This window comes from Carcharodon carcharias, chromosome 8, assembly GCF_017639515.1.
Source record: "Carcharodon carcharias isolate sCarCar2 chromosome 8, sCarCar2.pri, whole genome shotgun sequence".
NCBI lineage: Eukaryota > Metazoa > Chordata > Chondrichthyes > Lamniformes > Lamnidae > Carcharodon > Carcharodon carcharias.
In genome coordinates, this window is record NC_054474.1 from 150,220,026 (window position 1) to 150,244,712 (window position 24,687).

Here is a 24,687-nt window from a genome sequence, read left to right on the forward strand (position 1 = left end):
CACCAGAGTTACAGCAGGAACCTGAAAGGGTGTAGAAAAAGCCATGCTCCAGTGGAAGTCTTTATTCATGGACTGAATACAGGTGTCAGAAGCTGACCTCAGAGTCAAATAGGGCATCTGGGTTGTGAACCATCTGGTTCGGATGGTGGCACGGGACGGGTTTATAAACATTCCTCATTGTGAGCAATTAACCTCTAAACTGACCTGTGACTATTACTACTGAACCAGTTATACATTGAGATATTAAAGGGAGATGGCAGAAAACTGGATGCAGTGAATTAGTTATATACTCTGCCTGACATTCTTTTCCAAACATTTTAATGGGCCCATCAATGGTTGATTGATAAGAGTCCAGAGAGTAAAGGTACAGGGATTATCAGTGACAGATTATTACTAGCAGACTGAGAGGATACTACCATGGGGGTCTCAAATGAGTCTGTATTGGGATCTCTTTACTTTGATATTACATATTTCTTTCAGAAAATAATATTTTGCAATACAGTTTGAGTAATTTGAAACATGATGTATGATAATTATAGTGTGGCTTGGGAGGATCAAGTGTCTTTGGATCTATTGTGCCCAAAGTTCTCTCCCACTGGGCAGTTTCCCTCAATATATGTCTGGGACTGTTGTAGACTCACTGGTAGACATTGATCACTGCAATTAGTCAATATCATGCTGCCTGACCTGCTGAGTAGTTCCAGTATTTTCTGTTTTTATTTTTTAAAATGCTGAGCAGATTCTTTGGAGCTCAGCTACCTGTATATTTATCTCCAGGCTTTAATCATGGGCTCATTCTATTTTAACTAGACATGCATTCAAATGAGAATTTTTTTTTGTATTTTTATACCCAATAAAGCTGCTTTTATGATCATAAGAAATAGGAGAGTAGTAGGCAATTCAGCCCCTCATGGTTGTTCTGCTATTCAATAAGATCGTGGCTGATCTGATTTATGGTCTTAATTCCACTTTCCTGCTTGCCCCCATAACCCTTAACTCCTTTGACAATCAAAAATCTACCTAACTCAGCCTTGAATATATTGAATGACCCAATCTCCATTGCTTGCTGGGGAAGAGAATTCCAAAGAATAACAACCCTCAGAAGAAATTCTGCCTCAGCTCCATCTTAAATGGAAGACCCCTTATTTTTAAATTGTGACCCAAAGTTCTAGATTCCTCCCCCATCCTCTCAGCATCTGCCCTGTCAAGACCCCCTCAGAATCAATAAGATGATGCCACACCTATTGCAATAAGTTTTTTAAACCCCTAATAATATTTAATTTCTTCCTAAGTGATATAACACTTGATTTGGTTGGATAGAAAATTAATTGATCTACTTATACAATCGTCCAAATTATTTTTCAAGCTCCAGATCTCAGGAGCAGACGAATCCAGTCCTGGCTTTACTGCCAACCAGCCCCGAGCTCCTGACCAATCAGGAGACAGTTTACTGTCTCCACAGAGACGAGTGGGTGCTCGGTCCAGGCCTCGGCAGGGCCGCGGCGGTGTCGCCGCTCCCAGGTTTTAGTCTAATTTTTCCTCCTGCTCTGTCCTCTCCGCCGATGCGGGGAGTGAAGGAGGTGGGTGATGCGGTAGCGGAGACCGAAGCTTGGCATTAGTGGCTCGGCTTCAGCTCTGGAATGTTCCGGAACCTTCTCTCCGCTGGTTTCCTGGTCCGGGTCTTTCACGCGGCGCTGACGTGGGCGGTGACGTTGTTTCTCTTCCTGTTTGAAACGGGTGAGGTCATATTTGGACTGAACAACTTTCCTCTGGGGAGGAGAGGCAGCACAGAAACACACAGTGATGTTCAATATAGGATTATCAGAGATGCTGACCATTATGAATGCAGCTAGATCATTTATGCCATTATTAACGTAAGAATTACTTCAGTTAGTAATTCTAGGGGTAATTCTGATTTTTAAGACTAATATTCTTCCCTTTAACAAAGTGGTAGAATCTGTGACGTACAACAACAACTTGTAATAGTGAAACGTTTTCAACGAAATAAAACACAATGAAATGTAATAAATGCCCCAACAACAACAACTTGGACTTATTCAAAAAGCAAAACACTACAGAAATCTGAAATGAAAGTGCTGACAGGGTGAGATGATGTAAGATGGGAGGAGGTTCTTCTGGAGCCTGAACACTAGCATTGACCAGAGGTGTCGAATGGTCTGTTTCTGTGCTGTGGACTCCATTTAATTCTATGTACTATGTTGAACAGACTGTTAGGGTTGCCAACTGTGATTAAATGTATTCCTGGAGATTTCATCACATGACTTGCCGCCACCTGGGCTCCAGCCATCCTTGTGACATACTGCCTTCCTACACCAATTGGAAAGCCTTTTCTTCCCCCCCATTTTCAATATTTTTACATCTGGTAAAAGTAGTGTTCAAAGAAAATGACAAAGAGAAACAATCTTTTTTAATGACCCTATGATTTTTCTCCTGGGTTTTGCTTGCCGCAGCATCCTGGAGATTGATCTTCAATTCCTGGTCTGCCCTGGAGGGTTGGAAATCCTAGATGATATATAAAGGTCATGGACCAGAACCATTCATTTTGTTTCTCTTTCCACAGATGTTGTGTGACCTAAGTATTTCCAGCATTTTCTGTTTTTATAACAACTTTATACAACAACCATTTACATAGCATATTTAACATTGTACATAGAATTATATTAAGTGTACAGCACAGAAAGGGGCTATTTGGCTCAACTGGTCCTTGCTCGTGTTTATGCTCTACACGAGCCTCCTCCCATTTTACGGTCCCACTTCATCTCACTCTATCAGCTGAAGTATTTATATCTTTACCCTCATGTGCTTATCCAGCTTCCTTTAAATGTAACTGTGCTATTCATTTCAACCATTCCACATGGTAGCAAGTTTCACGTCCTAACTATGGTTGAGAGAGGGGCAGGATTGGCAGCTCAATATTCCAGGATACGGGGTCTTCAGGCGAGACAGGGAAGGAGGTAAAAGAGGAGGGGGTATCGCAATATTGATCAAGGAATCAATTACAGCAGTAAGGAGGGATGACATCTTAGAAGGTTCTTCGAATTAATCTGTATGGGTAGAACTTAAAAACAAAAAAGGAGCAATCACATTGCTGGGAGTGTACTGTAGGTCCCCAAGCAGTCAGAGAGAAGTAGAAGAGCAGATATGTAGGCAAATTTCAGGGAAGTTTAAAAATAATAGGGTACTAAGATTGGGGGATTTCAAATTCCCCAATATTAACTGGGCTAGTCATAGTGTGATAGGTTTAGAGGGAGTGGAATTCTTAAAATGCATCCAGGAGAGCTTTTTAAGCCAGTGTAAAGAAGGTCCTACAAGAGAGAAGGCAATCCTGGACTTAATTTTAGGGAATGAAGCCGGGCAAGTGGTAGAGGTATCAGTGGGGGAGCATTTTGCAGATAGTGATCATAGCTCCGTTAGATTCAAGGTTGTTATGGAAAAGGACAAGGATGGGCTAGAAATCAGAGTTCTAAATTGGGGAAGGCCAATTTTAATGAGATCAGATATGATTTGGCCAGAATGGACTGGGAGCAGCTACTTTTAGGTAAATCTGTGTCAGAGCAGTGGGACTCATTCAAGAAGGAAATAGGGAGAGTACAGGGCCAACATATTCCAGTAAAAATAAAGGATGGTACCAGCAAATCCAGGGAACCCTGGATGTTGAGGGATATACAGGATTGAATAAGGAGTAAAAAGGAGGCTTATGGCCGATACTGAGGGATCAAAACAGCAGAAGCCCAGGAGTATAGAATGTGTACGGGGGAACTTAAAAAGGAAATTAGGAAACCAAAAAGGGGGCGTGATAAAACAGCAGGTAAAATGAGGGAAAATCCAAAGTTATTTTACAAGTACATTAAGAGTAAAAGGATAACTAGGGAAAGAGTAGGGCCCACTAAGGACCATAGTGGTAATTTGTGTGTGTAGACGTAGGTAGGGTTCTAAGTGAATACTTTGTGTCAATGTTCACAAGTGAGAGGGACGATGTGGGTATGGAAATCAGGCAGAAAGACTATGATATAATTAAAGAAATTAGCATTGAAAGGGAGGAGGTTCTAAGTGGCCTGCCAGGCTTAATAGTAGATAAATCTCCAGGCCCGGATGAAATGTATTCCAGGCTGTTGAGTGAGGCAAGGGAGGAGATAGCAGGGGCGCTGGCAATAATTTTCAACACCTCTCTGGCCACAGAGGACTGGAGGACAGCTAATGCGGTACCATTATTCAAGAAGGGAGGAAGGGATAAACCAGGGAACCATAGGCCAGTCAGTCTAACCTCAGTGGTGGGGAAACTATTGGAAGCAATTCTGAGGGACAGAATTAATCTACACTTGGAGAGGCAGGGATTAATCAAGGACAGTCAGCATGGTTTTGTTAAGGGGAGGTCATGTCTGAACAATTTGACTGAAGTTTTCGAAGAGGTGTCCAGGTGTTTAGATGAGAGCAATGCATTTGATGTAGTCTACTTGGACTTCAGCAAGGCTTTTGATAAGGTCCAGCATGGGTGACTGATAATGAAGGTAAAAGCCCATGGGATCCAAGGCAATTTGGCAAATTGGATCCAGAATTGGCTGAGTGGCAGGAAGCAGAGGATGTTTTTGTGACTGGATGGCTGTGTGCAGTGGGGTTCCACAGGGACCGATGTTGAGTCCCTTGCTGTTTGTGGTATATATAAACAATTTAGACTTGAATGTAGCAGGGTTGATCAGTAAGTTCGCGGATGACACGAAAATTGGTGGGGTGGTAAATAGTGAGGAAGATAGCCTTAGATTACAGGAGGACATAGACAGGCTGGTCAGATGGGCTGATCAGTGGCAAATGGAATTTAATCCGGATAAGTGTGAGGTGATGCACTTGGGCAAGACAAAAAAGGCACGGGAGTTTACGATGAATGGTAAGATCCAGGGAAGTACCAAGGATCAGAGGGACCTTAAGGTAGCGGGACAGGTAGATAAGATGGTTAAGAAGGCATATGGGATACTTGCCTTTATTAGCTGAGGCATAGAATATAAGAGCACGGAGGTTATGTTGGAACTGTATAAAATGTTGGTTAGGCCACAGCTAGAATATTGCGTGCAGTTCTGGAATCTGCATTATAGGAAGGATGTGATTGCACTGGAGAGAGTGCAGAGGAGATTTACCAGGATGTTGCCTGGGCTGAAGAGTTTTAGTTATGAGGAGAGATTGGATAGACTGGGGTTATTTTCCCTGGAGCACAGGAGATTGAGGGGGGACATGATTAAGGTGTATAAAGTTATGAGGAGCATAGATAGGGTGGAGGGATCAATAACCAGGGGGCATAGATATAAGGTAAGGGCAGGAGGTTTAGAGTGTGTGTGAGGAAGAATTTTTTCATCCAGAGGGTGGTGGGAATCTGGAACTCACTGCCTGAAAGGGTGGTAGTGGCAGAAACCCTCATAACATTTCAGAAATATTTGGATGTACACTTGCATTGCCAAGGCATTACAAGGCTATGGGCCAAGTGCTGGAAAATGGGATTAGAATAGTTAGGTACTTGTTTGACTGGCGCAGACTCGAAGGGTCAAAGGGCCTTTTTCTGTGCTGTAGACCTCTATGACTCTATAACCATTCTCTTGGTTAGAGAAGTTTCTCCTGAATTCCTTTTTGGATTTAAAAGTTGCTATCTTATATTCATGGCCCCTAGAATTAGTTTTCCTTGCAAGTGGAAACATTTCCTCTAAACCGAAAATATTTTTCTTCATTTTTCTCACTTCACAAAGAAGAAAAGGATACCGAACAGTTGCAGCAGTAAAATTCTGAGTTTTTAAGAAGCTCATGATTTTAAGCACCATGGTACATTTTACTAACAAAAAAAATTGCATTTATCCAGTGTCTTATAATCTCAGATGGATGTAGAAGTTCCCATGGCAAAATTTTAAAGAATAGCAAAGGAGTTCTCCTTGATGTTCTGGACAATATTTATCCCTCAACCAACGTCACAAAAACAGATGAACTGATCATTATCGCATTGCTGTTTGTGGCAGTTTGCGTGCTCAAATTGGCTGCTGTGTTCCCTACATTACAACAGTGACTACTTTAAAAGTACTTCAGTGGTCATAAAACACTTTATCTTGAGATATTTTCAAGCTGCATTATAAGTGCACATCTTTCTTATTGATGATTTCAGATCTGAGGAGGAGTGTGGAGCATGGTGAATTCCTCCAACCAGTCACCTTTGTGCTGCTGGTTTTCTGTTCGATGTTACTGTACTTCATCACCTCCCTTATGGACCCAGGATACGTCACATTTGACAATGAACTAAAGGTAAATCAATCTCCATCCAACATCAACTGTGAGGGGTTGACGAGGCTGCATTATTCCTCAGGGCAGCCAAAGAAAGTTGTTTGCTCCAGAAAAAACTGTTACGCCTATTGTAGAATTTACAGCACAGAAATAGACCATTTAGCCCAATTGGTCAGCCCAACTCTTCCACATATGCCTTCCTCCACCCCACTTCATCTCGTCCTATCAGCATATCCTTCTGTTCTTTTCTTCCTTGTGTACTTAACAAGCTTTCCTTTAAATGCAAACATGCCATTTGCCTCAATCACTCCCTGTGCTAGAGTTCAATAATGTTCACTTGCTTGTTTGAGGTGAAAACTTTTTTAAAAAAAGGAAGTAAAGTGCTCTGAATGTTATTTTGAAGATTTTGACTTTTCCATTTTCTGATCTTTTTACTCGTTACTCCCAGGGCCGGGTTGCCCGATCAAATCGGTGTATCAGAGATGAGAAAGAACAGATGCTCCCTGTGATGCAGAAAGCACACAGACTGAGGCGCTGTGGATACTGCATGGTCCAGGTGGGATTCCTTTCCTTAGGAACACTTTTTTTTAAAAAAGGAAAGACATGAATTTCTATAGCACCTTTCACAACTGAAGTAAATCCCAAAATGCTAGGCAGCCAATGAAGTACTTTTGAAGTCGAGTCACTGTGATAATATAGGAAATGTGGCAACCAATCTGCGCACAGCAAGCTCCCACAACAGCAATGAGATAATCACTAGATAATCTGATTTAGTGATATTGGTTGAGGGATAAATGTTGGGCCCAGGACACCAGAGAACACTTCACTGTTCTTCTTTGAAATAGTGCTATGGAATCTTTACGTTCACCCGAGGGGGCAAACTGGGCTTCAGTTTAATATCTTACCCCCAAAGGCTGCCTAGGTAACACACAGCACCAAATTGTATAGTAAGGATCAATTTGATTATTCATTATCGTTACTAGTGGCTCTGTTCATGTCGAAGTGCAATGCTCTGTTTTTCTTCAGTTCAGCTATCAGAAATTGTACTGTGTTTCATATAGGTACGGATATAATGTGATTCTAATTTAACACTGAAGAATCATTCATTTGTATTTTCCTACCAGACACTGATTAACCTGCTGAGAATCACCAGTCAATCCTGTTTTTATTTCAAATTTACAGTATTCCCTGATCTGTTGAAAATTTGATTATTTTTTAGTTACCAAAGTGAGATTTGATCTTACGACCTCAGGTTTACCAGAACCAGACATAAAAATTTGAATAATTGAAACACTACATTAAGGACTGATTTTTGCAAAGCAGTCAATTGGAACAACAATTTGCATTTATATAGCACCTTTAATGTAGTGAAATATCCCAAGGTGCTTCACAAGATCTTAAAGCTATTTAAAAAAAGAAAAGAGTTAACAAAGTGGGCGTTGATCCTATAGAAACTGAGCTTGGGGAATTGATAATGGAAAATAAGGAGATGGCAGATGAATTGAACATGTATTTTGCATCAGTCTTTGCTTTGGAGGATACAAGTAACATCCCAGAAATAGCTGTAAATCAGGAAATGGAAGGGAGGGAGAGACTCAATACAATTATAGTCACCAGAAAAGTGGTACTGAGTAAATGGTTGGAGCTGTGGGCTGACAAGTCCCTGAGTCCGGATGGACTTCATCCTAGGATCTTAAAAGAAGTGGCAAATGAGATTGTTGATGCATTGGTTTTAATTTCCCAAAATTCCCTAGATTTGGTAAAGGTTCCATTAGATTGGAAAATAGCAAATGTAACTCCTTTATTCAAAAAGGGAGGGAGACAGATAGGAAACTACTGGCCAGTTAGCTTAACATCTGTCATAGGGAAAATGTTACAAACTATTATTAAAGACATTATAGCAGGGCACATAGAAAAATTCAAGGTAATCAGGCAGAGTCAACATGGTTTTGAGAAAGGGAAATCATGCTTAACCAATTTATTGGAGTTCTTTGAAGAAATAACGTGCTGTGGATAAAGGGGAACTGGTGGATGTGCTATACTTAGATTTCCAGAAGGCATTTGATAAGGTGCCACATCAGAGGTCATTGCAAAAAATAAAAACTCATGGCATAGGAGGTAACATATTGGCATGGATAAAAGATTGGCTAGCTAACAGGAAACAGAGAGTAGACATAAATAGGTCACTTTCTGGTTGGTGGGATGTGATGAGTGGTGTGCCATAGGGATCAGTGCAGGGGCCTCAATCTTTTCCAATTTATATAAATGACTTGGACAAAAGGACCAAAGTATGGTTGCTAAATTTACTGATGACACAAAGATAGGTAGGAAAGTAAGTTATGAAGAGGACATAAGAAAGCTACAAAGGGATATTACATAGGTTAAGTGAGCGGGCAGGGATCTGGCAAATGGAGTACAATGCAGGAAAATGTGAAATTGTCCATTTTGGCAGGAAGAATAAAAAATAAGCATATCATCTAAATAGTGAGATATTGCAGAGCTCTGAGGTGCAGAGGGATCTGGACGTCCTAGTCTGTGAATCGCTAAAGGTTAGTATGCAGGTACAGCAAGTAATTAGGAAAGTTAATAGAATATTATCTTTTATTGTGAGGGGAATTGAATACAAAAGTAGTTAGATTATGCTTCAGTTGTACAGGGCATTGGTGAGACCACAGCTGGAGTACTGTGAACTGTGTTGGCCTCCTTATTTGAGGAAGGATGTAAATGCATTGGAAGCAGTTAGAGGTTTACTAGACTAATATCTGGAATGGGCAGGTTGTCTTATGAGGAAAGGTTGGATGGGCTAGGCTTGTATCCGCTAGAGTTTAGAAGAGTGACTTGATTGAAACATGCAAGATTCTGAGGGGTGTTGACGGGGTGGATGTGGAAAGGATGTTTCCTCTTGTGGGAGAATCTAGAACTAGGGGTCACTGTTTTAAAAATAAGCGGTCGCCCATTTAGGACAGAGATGAGGAGAAATTTTTTCTGAGGGTTGTGAGTGTTTGGAACTCTCTTCCGCAAAAGCCAGCGGAAGCAGAGTCTTTGACTATTTTTAAGGCAGAGATAGATAGATTTTTGATAAACAAGTGGGTGAAAGGTTTTTGGTGGTAGGCGGGAATGTGGAGTTGAGGTTACAATCAGATCAGCCATGATTTCAATGAACGGCGGAGCAGGCTCAAGGGGCCGAGTGGCCGACTTCTACTAATCCGTACGTTCATAAATCAGACAAAATTTGACACCAAGTCACATAAGGAGATATTAGGTAAGGGAGGGATAGATTTTAATGTGGGTTTTAAAGTAAAAGAAAGAGGTAGAGCGCCAGAGAGGTTTGGGGAGGGAATTCCAGAGTTTACAGCCTCGGCAGCTGAAGGCATGGTCGCCAGTGGTGGAATTACTATCTGTAATTGCGGAATGCTGACTTGGAGGGGCGCAGTGATTTCAGATGGTTGTAGAGGTGGAGAAGGTTAGAGAGATAGGGAGGAGGTGATGGGGGAGGACCCATGGACGGATTTGCAAACAAAGATGAGAATTATAAAATTGAGGTGTAAAAAAAACCCCAAAATTTAACCAGTTTCCTTTGTTCCAGCAGCAGCCCATGCGTTCCAAGCACTGCCAGTCCTGTCAGCACTGTGTATGTCGATATGACCACCATTGTCCTTGGATCGAGAACTGCGTTGGGGAGAGAAACCATCGCTTCTTTGTGCTCTACCTGACAATGCAACTTGCTGTCCTGCTGTGGGCCTTCCACATTGCATGGTAAGAGTCTTTATGAGCTTGTACCACGCGGGCTAGGTAAAGTGGGTGGGTTTTAGTGCACGGGAGAGAGAGACAGAGAGCCTGAGATATTCACCTCAATTCTGCCCTTTCAATTTTAAACATAAAACCTCACTGGTTGAGATTTTTCTGTTGGACAAATGAAAATAGTTATATAAACAGGAGGAAGCTATTCAGCCCATCAAGCCTCTTCCATTGCCATTCAGTTAAATCATGACTGATTTGTACCTAAACTCCATCTATCCCCTTCCCCTGCTTGGTTCTGTTATCCTTAATACTCTTACCCAAGAAAAATCTTATCAATTTCAGTTTTGGAAATTTTAATTGATCCCACCCTAACAGCTTTTCAGGGGTGGAAGTTACAGATTTTCATTTCCCTGTGGACTGCAGCTGGAGAAGGACTCAATGGGCCAAATGGCTTCCTTCCGTGCGATAATGACTCAAGACTATAATATCATAGTCTATACAATATTAATCCCACCATCCCTCCCTACAAGCCACCTTAGTCTAACCCCACTCAGCTGTTCACTCCTTGTCACATCCCTTTTTTCACATAACTAGTTCCTCATGAAAATAAATTATGGATTATGCATCAATAACAGTTTGCGCCAGAAAATTCCAGAAACGTTCTGCCATGTCATGGAAAGATGTTTTGAAAACCTTCCTTTTAATTTGTTTCAAATTCAAATTTGTGCTCTTTAATCTTAAATTTGTGCCCTCTCCTTACAGTCCCACCAACCAATGGAAACACAGCCAACACTATTTACTTAATCATAGTCCAGCCTAATCTCAAAGATCTTGCCCAGTGAAGCATCATAACCTTCTCAGCCAAGGTGGGAGGGAAAATATCCTAACTTATAATATTTCTGTTCATAACCCCTCAACCCTGATACCATCCTAATGGATCTACACTGCAACTTTCCTGTAACAGGAAAACTATATACAATTGCCCAAGCAGTGGCCTGACTCAAAGTCTTGCACAATTCAGTACTGCTCTCATATAAGATAAAAGCAAAGTACCGTGGATGCTCTGAAGAGTAATTCGGAGTCGAAACGTTAACTTTGTTTCTTTCCACAGATGCTGCCAGACCTGCTGAGTTTTTAAAGCACTTTGTTTTTATTTCAATATTACTCTCCTTGCTTTGTGTTCCATACTTGTAGATACTGTTTGCCTTTGTTTTTAGTCTTATTAGTTCACTTATAGGTTAGATCTTCTTGGTTCACTAATGTCCCTTAGGGAAGGAAATCTGCCATCCTTATCTGGTCTGGCCTACATGTGACTCAAGACCTACAGCAATGTGATTGACTCTTAACTGCCCTCTGAAATGGCCTGGCAAGTCACTCAGTTCAAGGGCAATTAGGGATGGGCAACAAATGCTGGCCTTGTCAGCGATGCACACATTCCATGAAAGAATAAAAAATATTGGTATGTGTAAAAAGGCAGCATTCTCAGTCACAATTATATCTTTGCTCCAAATAAAAATGAACACAACACTTTGAACGGAATCATTAGTGGCAATGGTGCCTCTAAGAGTTTTTTCAGTTGCTTTAAATCACCATTTTTACCTCACATTCCTCCACACATGTAAATGAAAACTAGAGACCATTGATATAAGACAGTCACTAATAAATCTAATAAAGAATTCAAGGAAACTTCATTAGCCAGAGGGTGATTAGAATGTGGGATTCCCTACCACAAGGACTAGGTGAAGCGAGTAGCATAGATGCATTTAAGGGGGAGCTAGATAAACATGACGGAGGAAAGGAACAGAGGGATATGCTGCTAGTGTGAGATGAAACAAAGTGGGAGGAGGCATTTGTGGAGTATAAGCGTCAGCAAGGATCAGATGGGCGATTGGCCTATTTCTGTGTATTTCCATTTTATAACCTCTCTTTATTGCCACTTGTTAAAAAAAACTTGAATTTCTATAGCATTTTTCACAACCTTAGGTCCTCCTAAAGTGCTTTACGGTCAATGAATTGCTTTTTGAAGTCTAGTCACTGTTGTATGGCAGGAAATGCAACAGCCAATTTGTGCACAGCAAGATCCCACACAGCAATATAATGACAATATAATCTTGTTTTAGGGTTGTTAGTCGAGGGGTAAATATTGGCCAAGGGCACCAGGGAGAACTCGCCAGCTCTTCGAAATAGTGCCCCGGAATTTTTTACATCCACTCGAGGAAAAATGGGGTGTTGGTTCAACATCTCATTTGAAAGACCACCCCTCAGTACTGACCCTCCAACAGTGTGGCACTCACTCAGTACTGTACTGGGAGTGTCAGCTTAGGTGCTCAAGTCTTTGGACCCACAACTTCCTAAGGGGAGACAAGAGTCACAACCATTGAGCCATATCTGTACTATTCTTCAGTGTTATTGTTGTTACTCTCAGGTCGGGGTTCCGTACTGAGGCTGCATGGAAAGACTGGCTCCGTGTTAACACATTCCTACTGTTGGCGTTTATGATCATTATCATTTGCACCGTGGTGGTGATGCTGCTGCTTGTGTCACACTTATACCTGGTGTCCAACAACACCACAACATGGGAGTTCATGTCTCGCCATCGCATCTCTTACCTGAAACACTGTGGCTCAGAGGAGAATCCGTTTGATCAGGGCATCCTTTGGAATCTGTGGACATTTTTCTGTGTATGCAAGACAGTTGTGTGGGAAAGGATTTACTTTCGAGGCGAGGATGAGCTGGTTTAGTGAGTGGCACATTTTTAACACGGACTCTACTTTTCAATTCTTATCTTGTTTTTCTGCCTCACCAGGACTATATTATGTATCATATGTAATATCATAAGGTCCATATTTTCTCCAAAATGCCAGGCTCAGATGCAGTGGGAAATCATTCCTTTGTCAAGGGCTGAGGGGTGAATGATTGGACATTCTCCACAGAAACATAAAAGCAGTAAAATGTCCACAGAGGGGAGGGGGATACAGATAGTCCCCTCTCTGCTTTCCCCCTCTATTTTGAATCCCTGAGCTCCGAGAGACCAATTTATTTCCTGCGGTTAGGTGGGGCAGGGGAGAGGCATATAAAAATTTTTTAAAAGACAAAGTTGTTACCCAGCATCATTGCCACTGACTTCCAAATTGAGTAAATGCAAAGTAGAAGGAAGGAGTGAGGAAAAACATGGAAAGAGGAAAAGTGATCAAGGAATTCTGACCCTGGTTTCTGGAGGAAGTATTGTTGTTATGGAATCATCCTTTATTAGTGCTGTCAGACTCTTCTAAAATTAAATATGCACTGATTGCTCATTTATCTAACAAAATGCACTTTTAAGGCGGTAGTTTTTTTATACTTCAATAATGAGTAGCTCTGAGTTTCCTTTAGATGTTCTGAAACATAGCTTATCTAATGAACTATTTTGTTATCCACTTGTGTTGAAATTTTGATGATGCTGCATTGAATCATGTTATCACTTTACAGGAACAGCTTTGTTGATAGCTTAACATGCTTAAAAATGATGAACGACATCAATCACCAAACGTTTTATAAATTATTTCAATGAAGCCTACTGCCTATGTCTTAAGTTTATATTTTTTCCAAAATTATTTATATTTTTACCTAAATGTACCAAAATCTATTGTACCACTTCAGTCAGGTGAATCTATATGCTATGTTAATTTGCAATATTTAGAAATTGTGATGTTTGAACTGGTGCAGCAGTCAGAAATTGGGACTTATGTCAGCTATGGTTCTGAGGGGAGTACTCGCTCCTCTGAGTTAGAAGGTTGAGAGTTTAAGAACCACTCCAGAGACTAGAACACTAAATCTAGGCTGACACTCCAGCACAGTACTGAGGAACAATTTACTATCAATAGTGCCTTCTTTCAGATGAACTGTTAAACTGAGACCCTGCCTGCCCTCTCACGTGGGTGTAAAAGATCTCATGGCATTATTTCACAGAGTAGAGGAGTTCTCCATGACATCCTGGGCCAATATTTACCCCTTAATCAACATCCTCAATACCAGATAATCTGTTTATCACATTGTTTATGGGAGTTTGCTGTACACAAGTTGTTGCCATTTTCCTACATTACAACAGTGACTACAATTCAAAAGTTGAATGTAAAGCACTTTAGAACATCCTGAAGTTGTGAAAGGTGCTATGTAGATACAAGTTCTTTTTAAAATCCCACCATTGCCAATTGGGAAAGAGGCAGAGGGATTACCGAAGAAAACTGCTGTACGTTAGGTATCCAACATTGGGTGTAATACGATTTCCCATTATAACTGCTGGCCAGGCAGGAGACTCTGCAAGTGCAATAAGTGCATTTTGTAGTTCCTGACGTATCTTCAGTATAATAATGTACTAAACTTGAACAGGGCTGAATGAACCTCCTGGTATTAGAACTAGTTACATCTGCAGATTTTAATATTTACTAGTTTTAATTTTAAGGGCCATTTTCCCTCCCAAAGAATTATAGACTCATATGGCATAGAAGGATGCTATTCAACCCACTATTCCTCTACTCGCTCATTTCATAAAATGGTTATCTAATTAGTGTCACTCCCCTTGGCCCTATAAATTCTTCCTTTAAGTATATATCCAAATCCCTTTTGAAAGTTCTTACTGAATCTGTTTGCACCACCCTTTCAGGCAGTGCACTTCAGATCATCATAACACACTGCTTTAAAAAAAAAATCATCTTTCCTCTTTGTTTGCCAATGACCTTAAATTGGTAACCTGGGATACTGACCTCTTACCACTGGGAACAGTTTCTCTCCATCTATAATTTATCAAAATCCCCCAAATGTTTTCGCATTTTTTTCAAATCTAAAACTTATAGTCAGTTTTTCCGCCACATTCTTAGGTACAGGAATCTCCTCTGTCATTTTGTTGGCTGTGCCAGTCTGTATCTTTTAATTTTGTTTTCCCAAAATCCTGTCTCCCTTCTCAGCATGCAAAGTTACTTTACATCTGCAAACTTTTGTGGCAGATGTAGTGATGCACTCCTTTGAACAGGAGTAGGCCATTTAGCCGCTCTAACCTGTTCCATCATTCATTGAGTTTGTGGCTGATCTGCAACCTAATTCCATATATCTGCCTTTGCCTGTGTGTGCACACACAGTTATCCATTTGGTATTTTCTTTCAAATGGTCTTAACTCAAATTCAAAGATTATATCCCCTCGTGTTTCTTAAACATTTACCACTACTGCTCAGGAACTGCTCCAAGAGGACCGTCATCTTCAGCCTGCTGTGGCTTTTTCACCACATCAAAATCCAGCACCAAGTCCTGGTCACCCATCATGTCCTTAACTTATATTGGCTTCTGGACTGGCAAGGAAAATTCTTAATTGTTTTCAAATCCCAACATGCCCTCGCCTCTCCTTACCACTATAATCCCCTCCAACCCTGCAAACCTTAAATCTCTGCATTCCTACAATTCTGGCCTCGTGTGCATCCCCAATTTTCATCACTGCACTATTGACAGCTGCACCTTCAGCTGTCAGACCCTAAACTTTGGAACTCCCTGAATCTCTGTTTCTCTACCTCTCTCTCTTTTTCTTTAAGATGCTCCTTAAAAAGCTAACTCTTTGACCAAACCTGTGCTAACATCTTGTGGGTCAGTGTCAAATTTTGTCTTATTAAGTTCCTGTCAAGGCCCTTGCAAGGTTTTACAATGTTTAAGGTACTGTATAAATGCAAATTGTTGTTGTATCGTATAGAATACCACAGGTCCTTTTGTGATGTACCAATTTTGCCTTTCAGAACTTGATTTGTTCCTGTTACTCATCCATTCTTCTCTGCAAATTTATTAATTTTAAGAAGCATTGCACACTTCCCTCAATCTTCTACACAAGTAAATGGGTTCACATAGTTGAGAAAATCTGCATTGAAACCTACAGTAGCTCATTGTTGTCGTCAAGTAGAGAGGATACATTGTTTTTTTTCTCCCCAGTCCAGAGTCATAAGATCAGAGAAAATTGGTCAGTGATTTTTGCCCAGTAATGAGAAATTGGCATGGCACCTGCAAGTGTTTCTTTACCTCAGTTTCAATCCCATTGATTACTAAGTAGAATTTGGCTGGATGTAATTCAAGCCTGAACATGCCCAGTAAGAAATTGGTGAAGCATAATTATGTGCCTACACATCTGAACCTCAAAATAACAGCGATGAGAATCTACTATATGCATGGTAAAAAGCGAGGGACCAAATTGTTCAGATTTATTATGATTTCAAACACTGGGGCAAATGTCACTGCTTTTCCACACAAACAACAGGGTTTAGACATTATTTTAGTCTTATATTTAAAATGGCACAACATGATTCACATTAAACTAGCAGATCTCCTTTGCCATTACACACAAGATAGTCTGGGGTACAATTCAATGAGGCTGATATTTGACTGGGGAAAGTTCTATTGTATTAGTACCTGACACCACTAGGCAGCAGCATCACCCAGCTCATTGCCTCCATGGGCAGAAACGGCATGGTGCAATAACACAGTGATGAATAAACTTGAGATTACAGGCAATGAGTTGAAATATGCAAGTGTTTGACTCCAGACCGAACTGTACAACCGTGGATGTGTAATCCCTTAATGCAAATTAGACCTTCTGTATTTCAAAACAATTATGTTTCTCAAAATCCCTAGCTACTGCCCTATTGATGCCCCTCACCTCTAATCACAGGATTGTTATGGTGCAGAATAACCTCTTCCAAAAGCTAGGAAAGCAGACTAATTAAAAATTTCACACACCATAATTTAGATAATTAACAATATGATTCAGCCAATGAAAGAGACATATGTGGTGGTTAGAAAATAGAGCAATCATTCTTCCCATTAACAGATGGGATAATCTGAGCAAAACCTGGAATTTAGATAGGCTTATTGAATTTAAAAGGTAGAATGGGAAAGAGGGGAGACTGTATAGGGAATGTGAATGAAATCATTGCTTATAAGCAGCAGTACAGAGGCTTTTTTCATGACTGATATTTTAAGGCTATTATTAAAGGAATAATTAAAAATCTTCCTGAATAGGTCGACTGTAGTCTTATTCAAATATTGGACTTTTATTTTTGAACTGGAAGCTTTACTGTAGCTTTGAGGTGTCCTAAATTTTATGTTCTGGGAAAATATTGATTAAAAAAATTAAAATCTTTGTGGTTTGTTTTAAAGTCATTTGCTTTTTATTTTATTCACAAATACAGCTTTGTGGTCAGTAACTAGTAGAGCTCACACTGATATTAACAAGTAAGTTTGAGGAAATGCTTTTTGAGCCAATCTATGTAGGAACAGAGTCTGGATAACATCTGCAAGGGATAGCATAGAAAGGAGAGAGAGGAGCTAAGGATGGACCATTGGGATGAGCTAAGGATGGACCATTGGGATGCACTGAAAAAGTACACGCGAAAAGAGAAGCTATTGGCAGCACTCTAGCACTTGCAGTAATTCAGGCAAGAGTGGAACCAGGGGTGTGCAATGCTTGAGAGACTGCGGTGGAGACATTCACAAGAAGGTAGAGAGGTCAGTGGTGTCAAAGGTGACATGTCAAGGAGGATGATAACTGGGAGCCCACAGTGCAAACATCATGCTTCACATCGCCATTTCTTCACTGTCACTAGGTCAAGATCCTGGATTATCTTTCCTGCTGCTGGCAGTTGATAGTAGCTATAGGTAAATATAAAATAAAGAGCTGGATGGCATGCCTATTGAGATTATTTCAGTTTAACAAAATGGGGAAGATGTAGAGACGGAAGTTTAAACTGTATAGAGTATGAATAAACAAGATGTTGGGTGGTTCTTTTCCCAGTAAGTTGTGAGCCTCTGAAACATGTTCCTGGCTAATGTGGTGGGTGTTAACTATCTGCCTTCAAAGGGGAGCTGGACTGATGATTGAAGGGTGTTGAGATCGCATTATATAAAACTGTCTTTATGGATAACACCTGGCCTGGTTTCAATTACATGAGGGGTCAAAAAGAAATTTTTCAGAGTATTTTTTCCTCATTTTGCCCTTGGTTTTTCTGTTAAGAACCAATGTAGCTACAGGTAATTGCTCTTTGCAAGCTAATGAATGTAATAGTAACTCAGGAATGCATGGTTAATTCTCTTTAATTTACTGGAGTGAATTTATCATAAAATACAAGCCATAAGTTACAATATGAACAATGTTGTTTTTAACATGAACCAAGTTCCTGTCAATCTCCATAGTGTTTTTCATATAAAATTAATCTTAAATATATATTCATATAAGCATAATGTTTAAGTAAATAGCTAGATTTTTTCCTTCATAATAAAGCAAGTACTTCTGGTTTTCAGAATGACATGTTTTTAATTCTTATGAGGAATCAAGTAGTTCCACTTACCCCATCCTTTGGACTGCATGTCGCCTATGGCTAGAAGATGGGAGCAACGGCCTGCTCCCACGTCTTTGCCAGTGGGAATATTTAACAGCAACCCATAGTGAATCTGATCCAGTTTTTTTGCTTCCCTGGAAAGTACCGAGCCTTCCACTCACAGGTGATCAAGATCAGAAAACATGAATACAGGGGAGGCTCGAGATCCTATCCTTCATTACTGTAACATATTCATCTCTGGTCATCTAATATCAGTGCTTCTACTGGCCTCTTATATCAATTTTTGATGAGTTATTTAAACATATTTATGAACTAAATAAAAGCAAGATACAAACGAGGATATTTGAGTAGGCATTTAACGTTAAGTGCAATAAGTTTAAAAAGGACTTGTATCCCCCACAAATCTAACAGGCTCAGCAGGAATTAGAAGGCATATAAAGGTAGCAAATTAGTGTTTGAATGATGATCAGATGCAATTCCTGGAATCAACAATGTTGCTGTGGAGATGGGCTAGGCATATTCCCCACAGGTGGAGCAGAAAAGGAAAAAGTCAGAGTGAACCACATGCACACACAGAACTGTCCTTACAGCATCCAAAGAACTCTGGGTGCAGCTCTCCAACCTGCTTTCTTGTTTTGTGCAAGGAAAATAAACAAAACAAAATTACCATCACAAAGCAAGTTAAAAGACTACTTGAATATATTCAAAGTGAAACAAATAGAATAAAAGAAAAGGTAGAAAACTATACTTCCCAGTTTGCAGGCAGGGGATGGAAGAAGTGAACAAATCCCTTATAACTATTTAATCTCCACCTGGACAAAACAGTAAATTTTATAATTGAGCATATGAAATTTTACTGCGGTTACAAGGTTAAAAAAAAGATTTAATTTTCCCAATTCACATCCAAATTTTTCTGCAATCATTGGTAATATGGTCCCCACTACATAGCACTGTACATGGAGACAGGAGAAAATTGATGGGGCCAGTCTTGCTCCGCATCCCTAATTGCAGAACAGCGATCGATGATGTCAGCTTTAGGAAATGAATGGTTGGATGAGGCAGTGATGTTGGTGGCCGGGTGGGGGTGGGGGGTGTTCTGTACAATTTATTACCACAATCATGTCCCAAACCGAGGTCAAAACTGTGGAAAAATGCTTGAAGCAGGAACTTCCCACTCACAATGGGAATTCCTTTAGAGCAGGAGGCCAGTGATGGACTTGCTTATTCAGACACCAACAGTGTACATCTGAATAAAAATCTCTGACCTAACAACCCCTGGTCTTGGAATTTATCATTATGATTTAGTTCATTCATCCCAATACATGTGCACCTGTGGCCATGGGACCACATCTTCCTAATGCTATGGTGTATAGTTCATTACCAAACTGATGAATAATTGCACCAATTCCTTGTAATGATTATGATTCTAGAAAAGGAAATAAAATGCATTCACAGAATGAAACTCTGAGGTCCAGTGTTCTGGTCACCTTGGAAATTAAATGTCAACATTCAAGTTACCATGGGAGTGAGCAGCAAACGTTTCAAACATTGTGGCTACAAGAGCTTCAATTTGCGCTACAGCAAGCATTCAGCGTTCTCAAGTTGTGACATTTGAGCCCTACATGTCAGCCACCTTGTTAAAGATCAGCCACATAGTCAAACCCTTCAAACATTGCTTGTTCCTGTGCAGTTAGTGGCTGGAAGTCACAAAATGGTGAAAGGATTGGTCTCTGGGATGTGAACTCTTCATCAAAGTTCTGGACATCAGATGGGCTGCTTATTTTTGGGACAAATGGTGGCTTTGCTCTTCGAGCTAACAGGGCTTCCCAGTCCACTTCCTGTGAAACAAAGTTACAGATGAGAATGTCTAGGTTTTAGGTGGAAAATTTTAAATAAAAAATGAAAACTACACAAATAAAGGCATCAAATTACACTCAACATACATCAATGGTACATGTACTTCTTACTCACTTGGAAAAACATCTCCTTTTTCACCTCTTCTGCATCCTGATCACCAGCTCCCAGCCGACATTCTGGATTCTTTCTCAGAAGCTGAACAATAAGGGGGATAAATATGTGACATGAAACTCCTTGTTTACTTATGTTTCTGTTAACCAACTCCTCTTCTGATAGGCTGTACACAGATAGAGTTGTAATCGTGGCAGACTTACCTTTCTTACGGCTGAAATAGCCTCTGTTGAAAGGAATCGTGGGTAGCGCACTTCATCATTGACAATACTATCAAATATTTCGTCATCATCATCTCCCGGAAAAGGGCACTGCAAGTAACCCATCACACACAATTACTTTCCATATTATATTGAAATAAAGTGGATGGACAAAGCTCAATGGTGTAAACTAATTAACGCAACTGAAATATAAACTTTTTAATTCTTCCATTTTCGTTACTGTATGTTTAATTGCTGATGAGTTTCATTCACAAATGTGCCAAAGGGAATCAAAATAATTCATTTTAAAATTGAGAGCAAGTCAACTTTATTGTAGGTGGCTCAAGAATCGCAATAGAGAGCTGGAGCAGATCATCAACCTTCCTTCTCAATGTTAATGTTTTTATGAAGCAATTTTAAAAAATATTCATGGGATGTGGGCATCACTGGCGAGGTCAGTGTTTACTGTACAATTGTCCTTGCAAAGAGGATGGCAAGCCATCTTCTTGAACCAGTGCAGTCTATCAGAGCTGTTTTTCATAGAAATTAATAGTTTGCTAGGCAATTTCAGAGGGCAGTCTGGAGTCAACTGCAGTGCTGTAGGTCTGGAGTTACTTATCAGCTGGATCATGCAAGGGCAGCAGGTTTTCTTCCCTAATGGATATTAGTAAAGCAGATGGGTTTTTACAACAATCCAGTAGAGTAGTTTCATTTACGACCGCTTCTGATACAAACTTTTAAATTCCAAATTTATTTAATTTCACTAAATTTAAATTCCCCAGCTACTGTGGTGGAATTTGAACTTTTGTCTCTGCATTATTAGTTCAAGTCTCTGGATTACTAGTCCAGTAACAATCATTATGCTACCACATCTAACATTATTATATTGTCTGGAATTAATTTATATTCCCAGGGAAACACAGGAAATTTTCTCTCATCCCTCCATTTCGCAAGCAAACTGTAGGTGTGCGAGAAAGGCACTAGATTAACACTCTCGACTTACTGCCACCTTCCCTACAGTGTCAATGCTTTACTCAGCACTCCCCATTGTTGAAATCAAAAACCTGCCATAGGAAAAGAGGCCATCATAGGCATTAACCTGCATAGCACACTGCTCTAAGAAGCAAAGATCTCACCTCTCCCACCAGCATTTCAAAAATAAGGACACCTAGACCCCACCAGTCAATCGCTCGTGTGTACGAGGTCTCAGTCAGCACCTCCGGAGCCAAGAACTCAGGGGTTCCACAAAACGTGTTTGTGTGATCACCAAAACCCATTCCTGCAACACACACATTTCAATTAAATGTATTAAAGGGAACTTGTAACTCACATGTATACAAGGCAACAGCTCAGTATATGTATATATTTTGGGCTGCAACACATCATTAACATGACTGGCAAAAGAGCCAGAGGTAGCATGTGGAAAAACTATGCAATGTAGTAGTCAGGATTTGGAATGCAGGGATCTCCCAGGAAAAGCAAAACTAAACTTACAAGTAAGGAAAAACAAATTCTGAAATTCTGACCCTTAAAGACAAACCAAGCAAGCTTCAAGAGGCCCTAATGACTCGGAGACCCCGCTTTCACCAGTCACCAAAAGAAAAGTATACAGCAGGCAGTGTTGAGCTGCCGCAATGAAGTATTATTAAAAGGACAGCAGTTTTTGCTGGAGCCACTCTTTGGTTTGATCTTGCTGTTTCATGAACAATACAACATGAACCACAGTTGCTACCTGCTGAGCATCTGGCACAGGTCATACTTTCAGCTCCAGAGAACCCTCCTCTGGTAAAGAGCTCCACTTGAGGTTTAACTAAGAACAGGGAAAAGCCATTCAAAGTCAGTCTTTGGTCAGAATCCAAATCGACTTAATCTTTTTCTATCCTTATAAGTTTGACTTTCTTGATCCCTCCTGTAACTATTACATCTTCTTAACCAAGTGCATTCTTTCTAAGATTAGCTGATACTTGTTACCTTTAGTAGTTTGGTAGCACAGAACTTGAGTATTGCTGAAAAAAGACATTTTGTCGAAGCTTTTCGTCTTGCAGTCACCAGGATAAATCGCAAGGATACCAGTGTCAGGAAAAGCAACAACTTTATACTATATGAAAGGAGTGCTGATTGGTAGTGGTGTTGCCAACCAATCAGCAGTGTCTTCTCATACAGGTTAAAGTTGTTGATTCCTATGACATTGGTATTCTTGTGATAGTCCTGATGAGCGCAAGACAAAAGCTTCCACAATGTCAGTTTTCAGCAATACTCGTTATCTTCCTCAAAATATCTTCAAATTTCTTTCTTTCTCAAAATATTCTGACTCTGGCTGGGGGTATGATCCTGCAACCCTTTGGTACCTCACTCTCACACACTCGTTCCTCATTTTAGAGCCTGGACAGCTGAGTGGTGCCTGACTATTCAACAAAACCAACATCTCAGTTAAGCCCAATTCTCTTATCCAACATTGACACACAGATATCAACCCACCAGGAGTCACCAGACAGAAATAGGGCCATTGACTGATTTCACTAGCCCAGCTTTCAGATGCTGGTGTATTTATACCCCACTGCCAGCTTGGTAGCAATCAACTAATTGAGAATTGAACTGGGAACATTCCCAGTTAGTGTAGTTTAGTACTACACTGGGTAGTTCCTCTACCCACTAGGCAATCAGAGGAGAAACAGAAAATGCTGGAAATCTACAACAGGTCAGTATCTGTAATGAGAAAATAATGTTTCAGGTATGCATCTTTCATTAGAACTCTAAATCAAACAACCCATGATATAACATTGTTTGCTTACTTCAAGGGAAACAAGGAAGTTTACCTTCTTTGCAGAGACCAAAGTCACCAATTTTAATATAACCCTCAGCATCCATCAACAAGTTGTCTAATTTCAGATCCCTGCGAGAGATGGAGGCAAAAATCAGTTACAGATCTACAGTCATATTTACTGTAGGTAGAATTGAAAGAAATCAGTTACATAAATCACATACATTCTTGGCACGTCTTTTAATCCCTTCCTCAGAAAATGTTTCCAGCTGTGTGGTGTTGTGCAATCATTGAAAATGGCAACATAAGTGATTTCCTCTGTAATAAATACCGATTATACTTAATATAGGCACACTACAATGGGCAGTAAAAGTAGGACGCAGATTCAAATCTGCAATTCCTCAAAATTTCTCTCTTTTCAATAGCAGTTTCCCTCAATCTCACTCAACTTCAGCCAGAAGAATAAAATGAGTTGGTTGATAGGGCTTCCCACATCCAAGATCAATAAATCTCTGTGAAACTGACTCATGGAACTGAGTCTCTTCCCTCCTTTTCTTATTCAAGACACAGTTCCAGCCCAGCAAAGAAATCTCCATCTAGTGACTGGGATGAGAATTGCGAAGAATCACTCAATGATTGTAAGTAAGCTTCCAAAGCAGCCAAGGCAAGGATGTGAACTTCCATAGAACCATAGAAAAGTTACAGCACAGAAAAAGAGGCCATTCAGCCCATCATGTCTGTGCCAGATGAAAAACAAAAGCCTATTCTAATCCCACCTTCCAGCAACCAGTCTGTAGCCTTGCAGGTTACAGCACTTTAGGTGCAGATCCAGGTACCTTTTAAATTAATTGAGGGTATCTTCCTCCACCACCAAACCAGGCAGTGAATTCCAAACAGTCTCTGCCCTCTGGGTAAAGAAATCTTTCCCCATGTCCCCTCTAATCCCTCTACTAATCACCTTAAATCTGTGCACCCTGGTAATTGACCTCTCAGCTAAGGGAAACAGAGCATCCCTGTCTAGCCTATGTAGGCCACTCAATCTTGTACACCTCGGTCAGGTCAACCCTCAACTTCCTCAGCTCCAAGGAAAACAACCCCAGCCTATCCAATCTTTCCTCATAGCTGCAATTTTCAAGCTCTGGCAACATTTTTGTAAATCTCCTCTACTCTCCAGAGCAATTCTGTCCTTCCTGTAATGTGGTGACCAGAACTGTACACAAAATTCCAGCTGTGGCCTAACCAGCATTTTATACAGTTCCATTATGACATCCCTGTTTTTATATTTGATACCTCATCCAATAGAGGAAAGCATTCCATATGCTTTCTTTACCACCTTATCCACCTGTCCTGCCACCTTCAGGGACCTGTGGATATATAATCCTATAGAATAAGAGTCTAA

At 40.4% G+C, this 24,687-nt stretch overlaps 2 protein-coding genes across 4 annotated transcripts in view; one reads left to right on the forward strand and one right to left on the reverse strand.

Annotated features, from left to right (window-relative positions):
- Positions 1 to 1,457: 1,457 nt before the first annotated feature.
- zdhhc12a (zinc finger DHHC-type palmitoyltransferase 12a) lies at positions 1,458 to 13,476 on the forward strand. 2 transcript variants are annotated; one of them, XM_041193527.1, is made up of 5 exons: positions 1,458 to 1,737; positions 6,158 to 6,294; positions 6,722 to 6,829; positions 9,863 to 10,029; positions 12,440 to 13,476. In XM_041193527.1, exons 1-5 carry the CDS (start codon positions 1,641 to 1,643, stop codon positions 12,753 to 12,755), a joined length of 825 nt encoding a protein of 274 aa, XP_041049461.1. In that variant the 5' UTR covers positions 1,458 to 1,640; the 3' UTR covers positions 12,756 to 13,476. The 2 variants fall into 2 exon arrangements, with proteins under 2 accessions (XP_041049461.1, XP_041049462.1); XM_041193528.1 differs by lacking the exon at positions 6,722 to 6,829.
- Positions 13,477 to 18,051: 4,575 nt separating this feature from the next.
- Positions 18,052 to 24,687, reverse strand: part of LOC121280996 (serine/threonine-protein kinase N2-like) — a 41,438-nt gene continuing 34,802 nt past the window's right edge. For both annotated transcript variants that reach the window (XM_041193524.1, XM_041193523.1), the window contains exons 18-22: positions 23,344 to 23,420; positions 21,664 to 21,806; positions 20,531 to 20,638; positions 20,331 to 20,411; positions 18,052 to 20,197 (exon numbers count right to left, since the gene is read on the reverse strand). In XM_041193524.1, the coding sequence (XP_041049458.1) occupies positions 19,997 to 20,197; positions 20,331 to 20,411; positions 20,531 to 20,638; positions 21,664 to 21,806; positions 23,344 to 23,420 (610 nt within the window). In that variant the 3' untranslated portion in view covers positions 18,052 to 19,996. The remainder of the gene's footprint in view (positions 20,198 to 20,330; positions 20,412 to 20,530; positions 20,639 to 21,663; positions 21,807 to 23,343; positions 23,421 to 24,687) is intronic.

Excerpts from the sequence above, each read along its gene's own strand:
- zdhhc12a (XM_041193527.1), top strand. The coding sequence starts at position 1,641 with ATGTTCCGGAACCTTCTCTCCGCTGGTTTCCTGGTCCGGGTCTTTCAC. Across the intron at positions 6,295-6,721 it reads CATTTGACAATGAACTAAAG|GGCCGGGTTGCCCGATCAAA; the intron begins GTAAATCAATCT and ends CGTTACTCCCAG. Across the intron at positions 6,830-9,862 it reads GTGGATACTGCATGGTCCAG|CAGCCCATGCGTTCCAAGCA; the intron begins GTGGGATTCCTT and ends TTGTTCCAGCAG.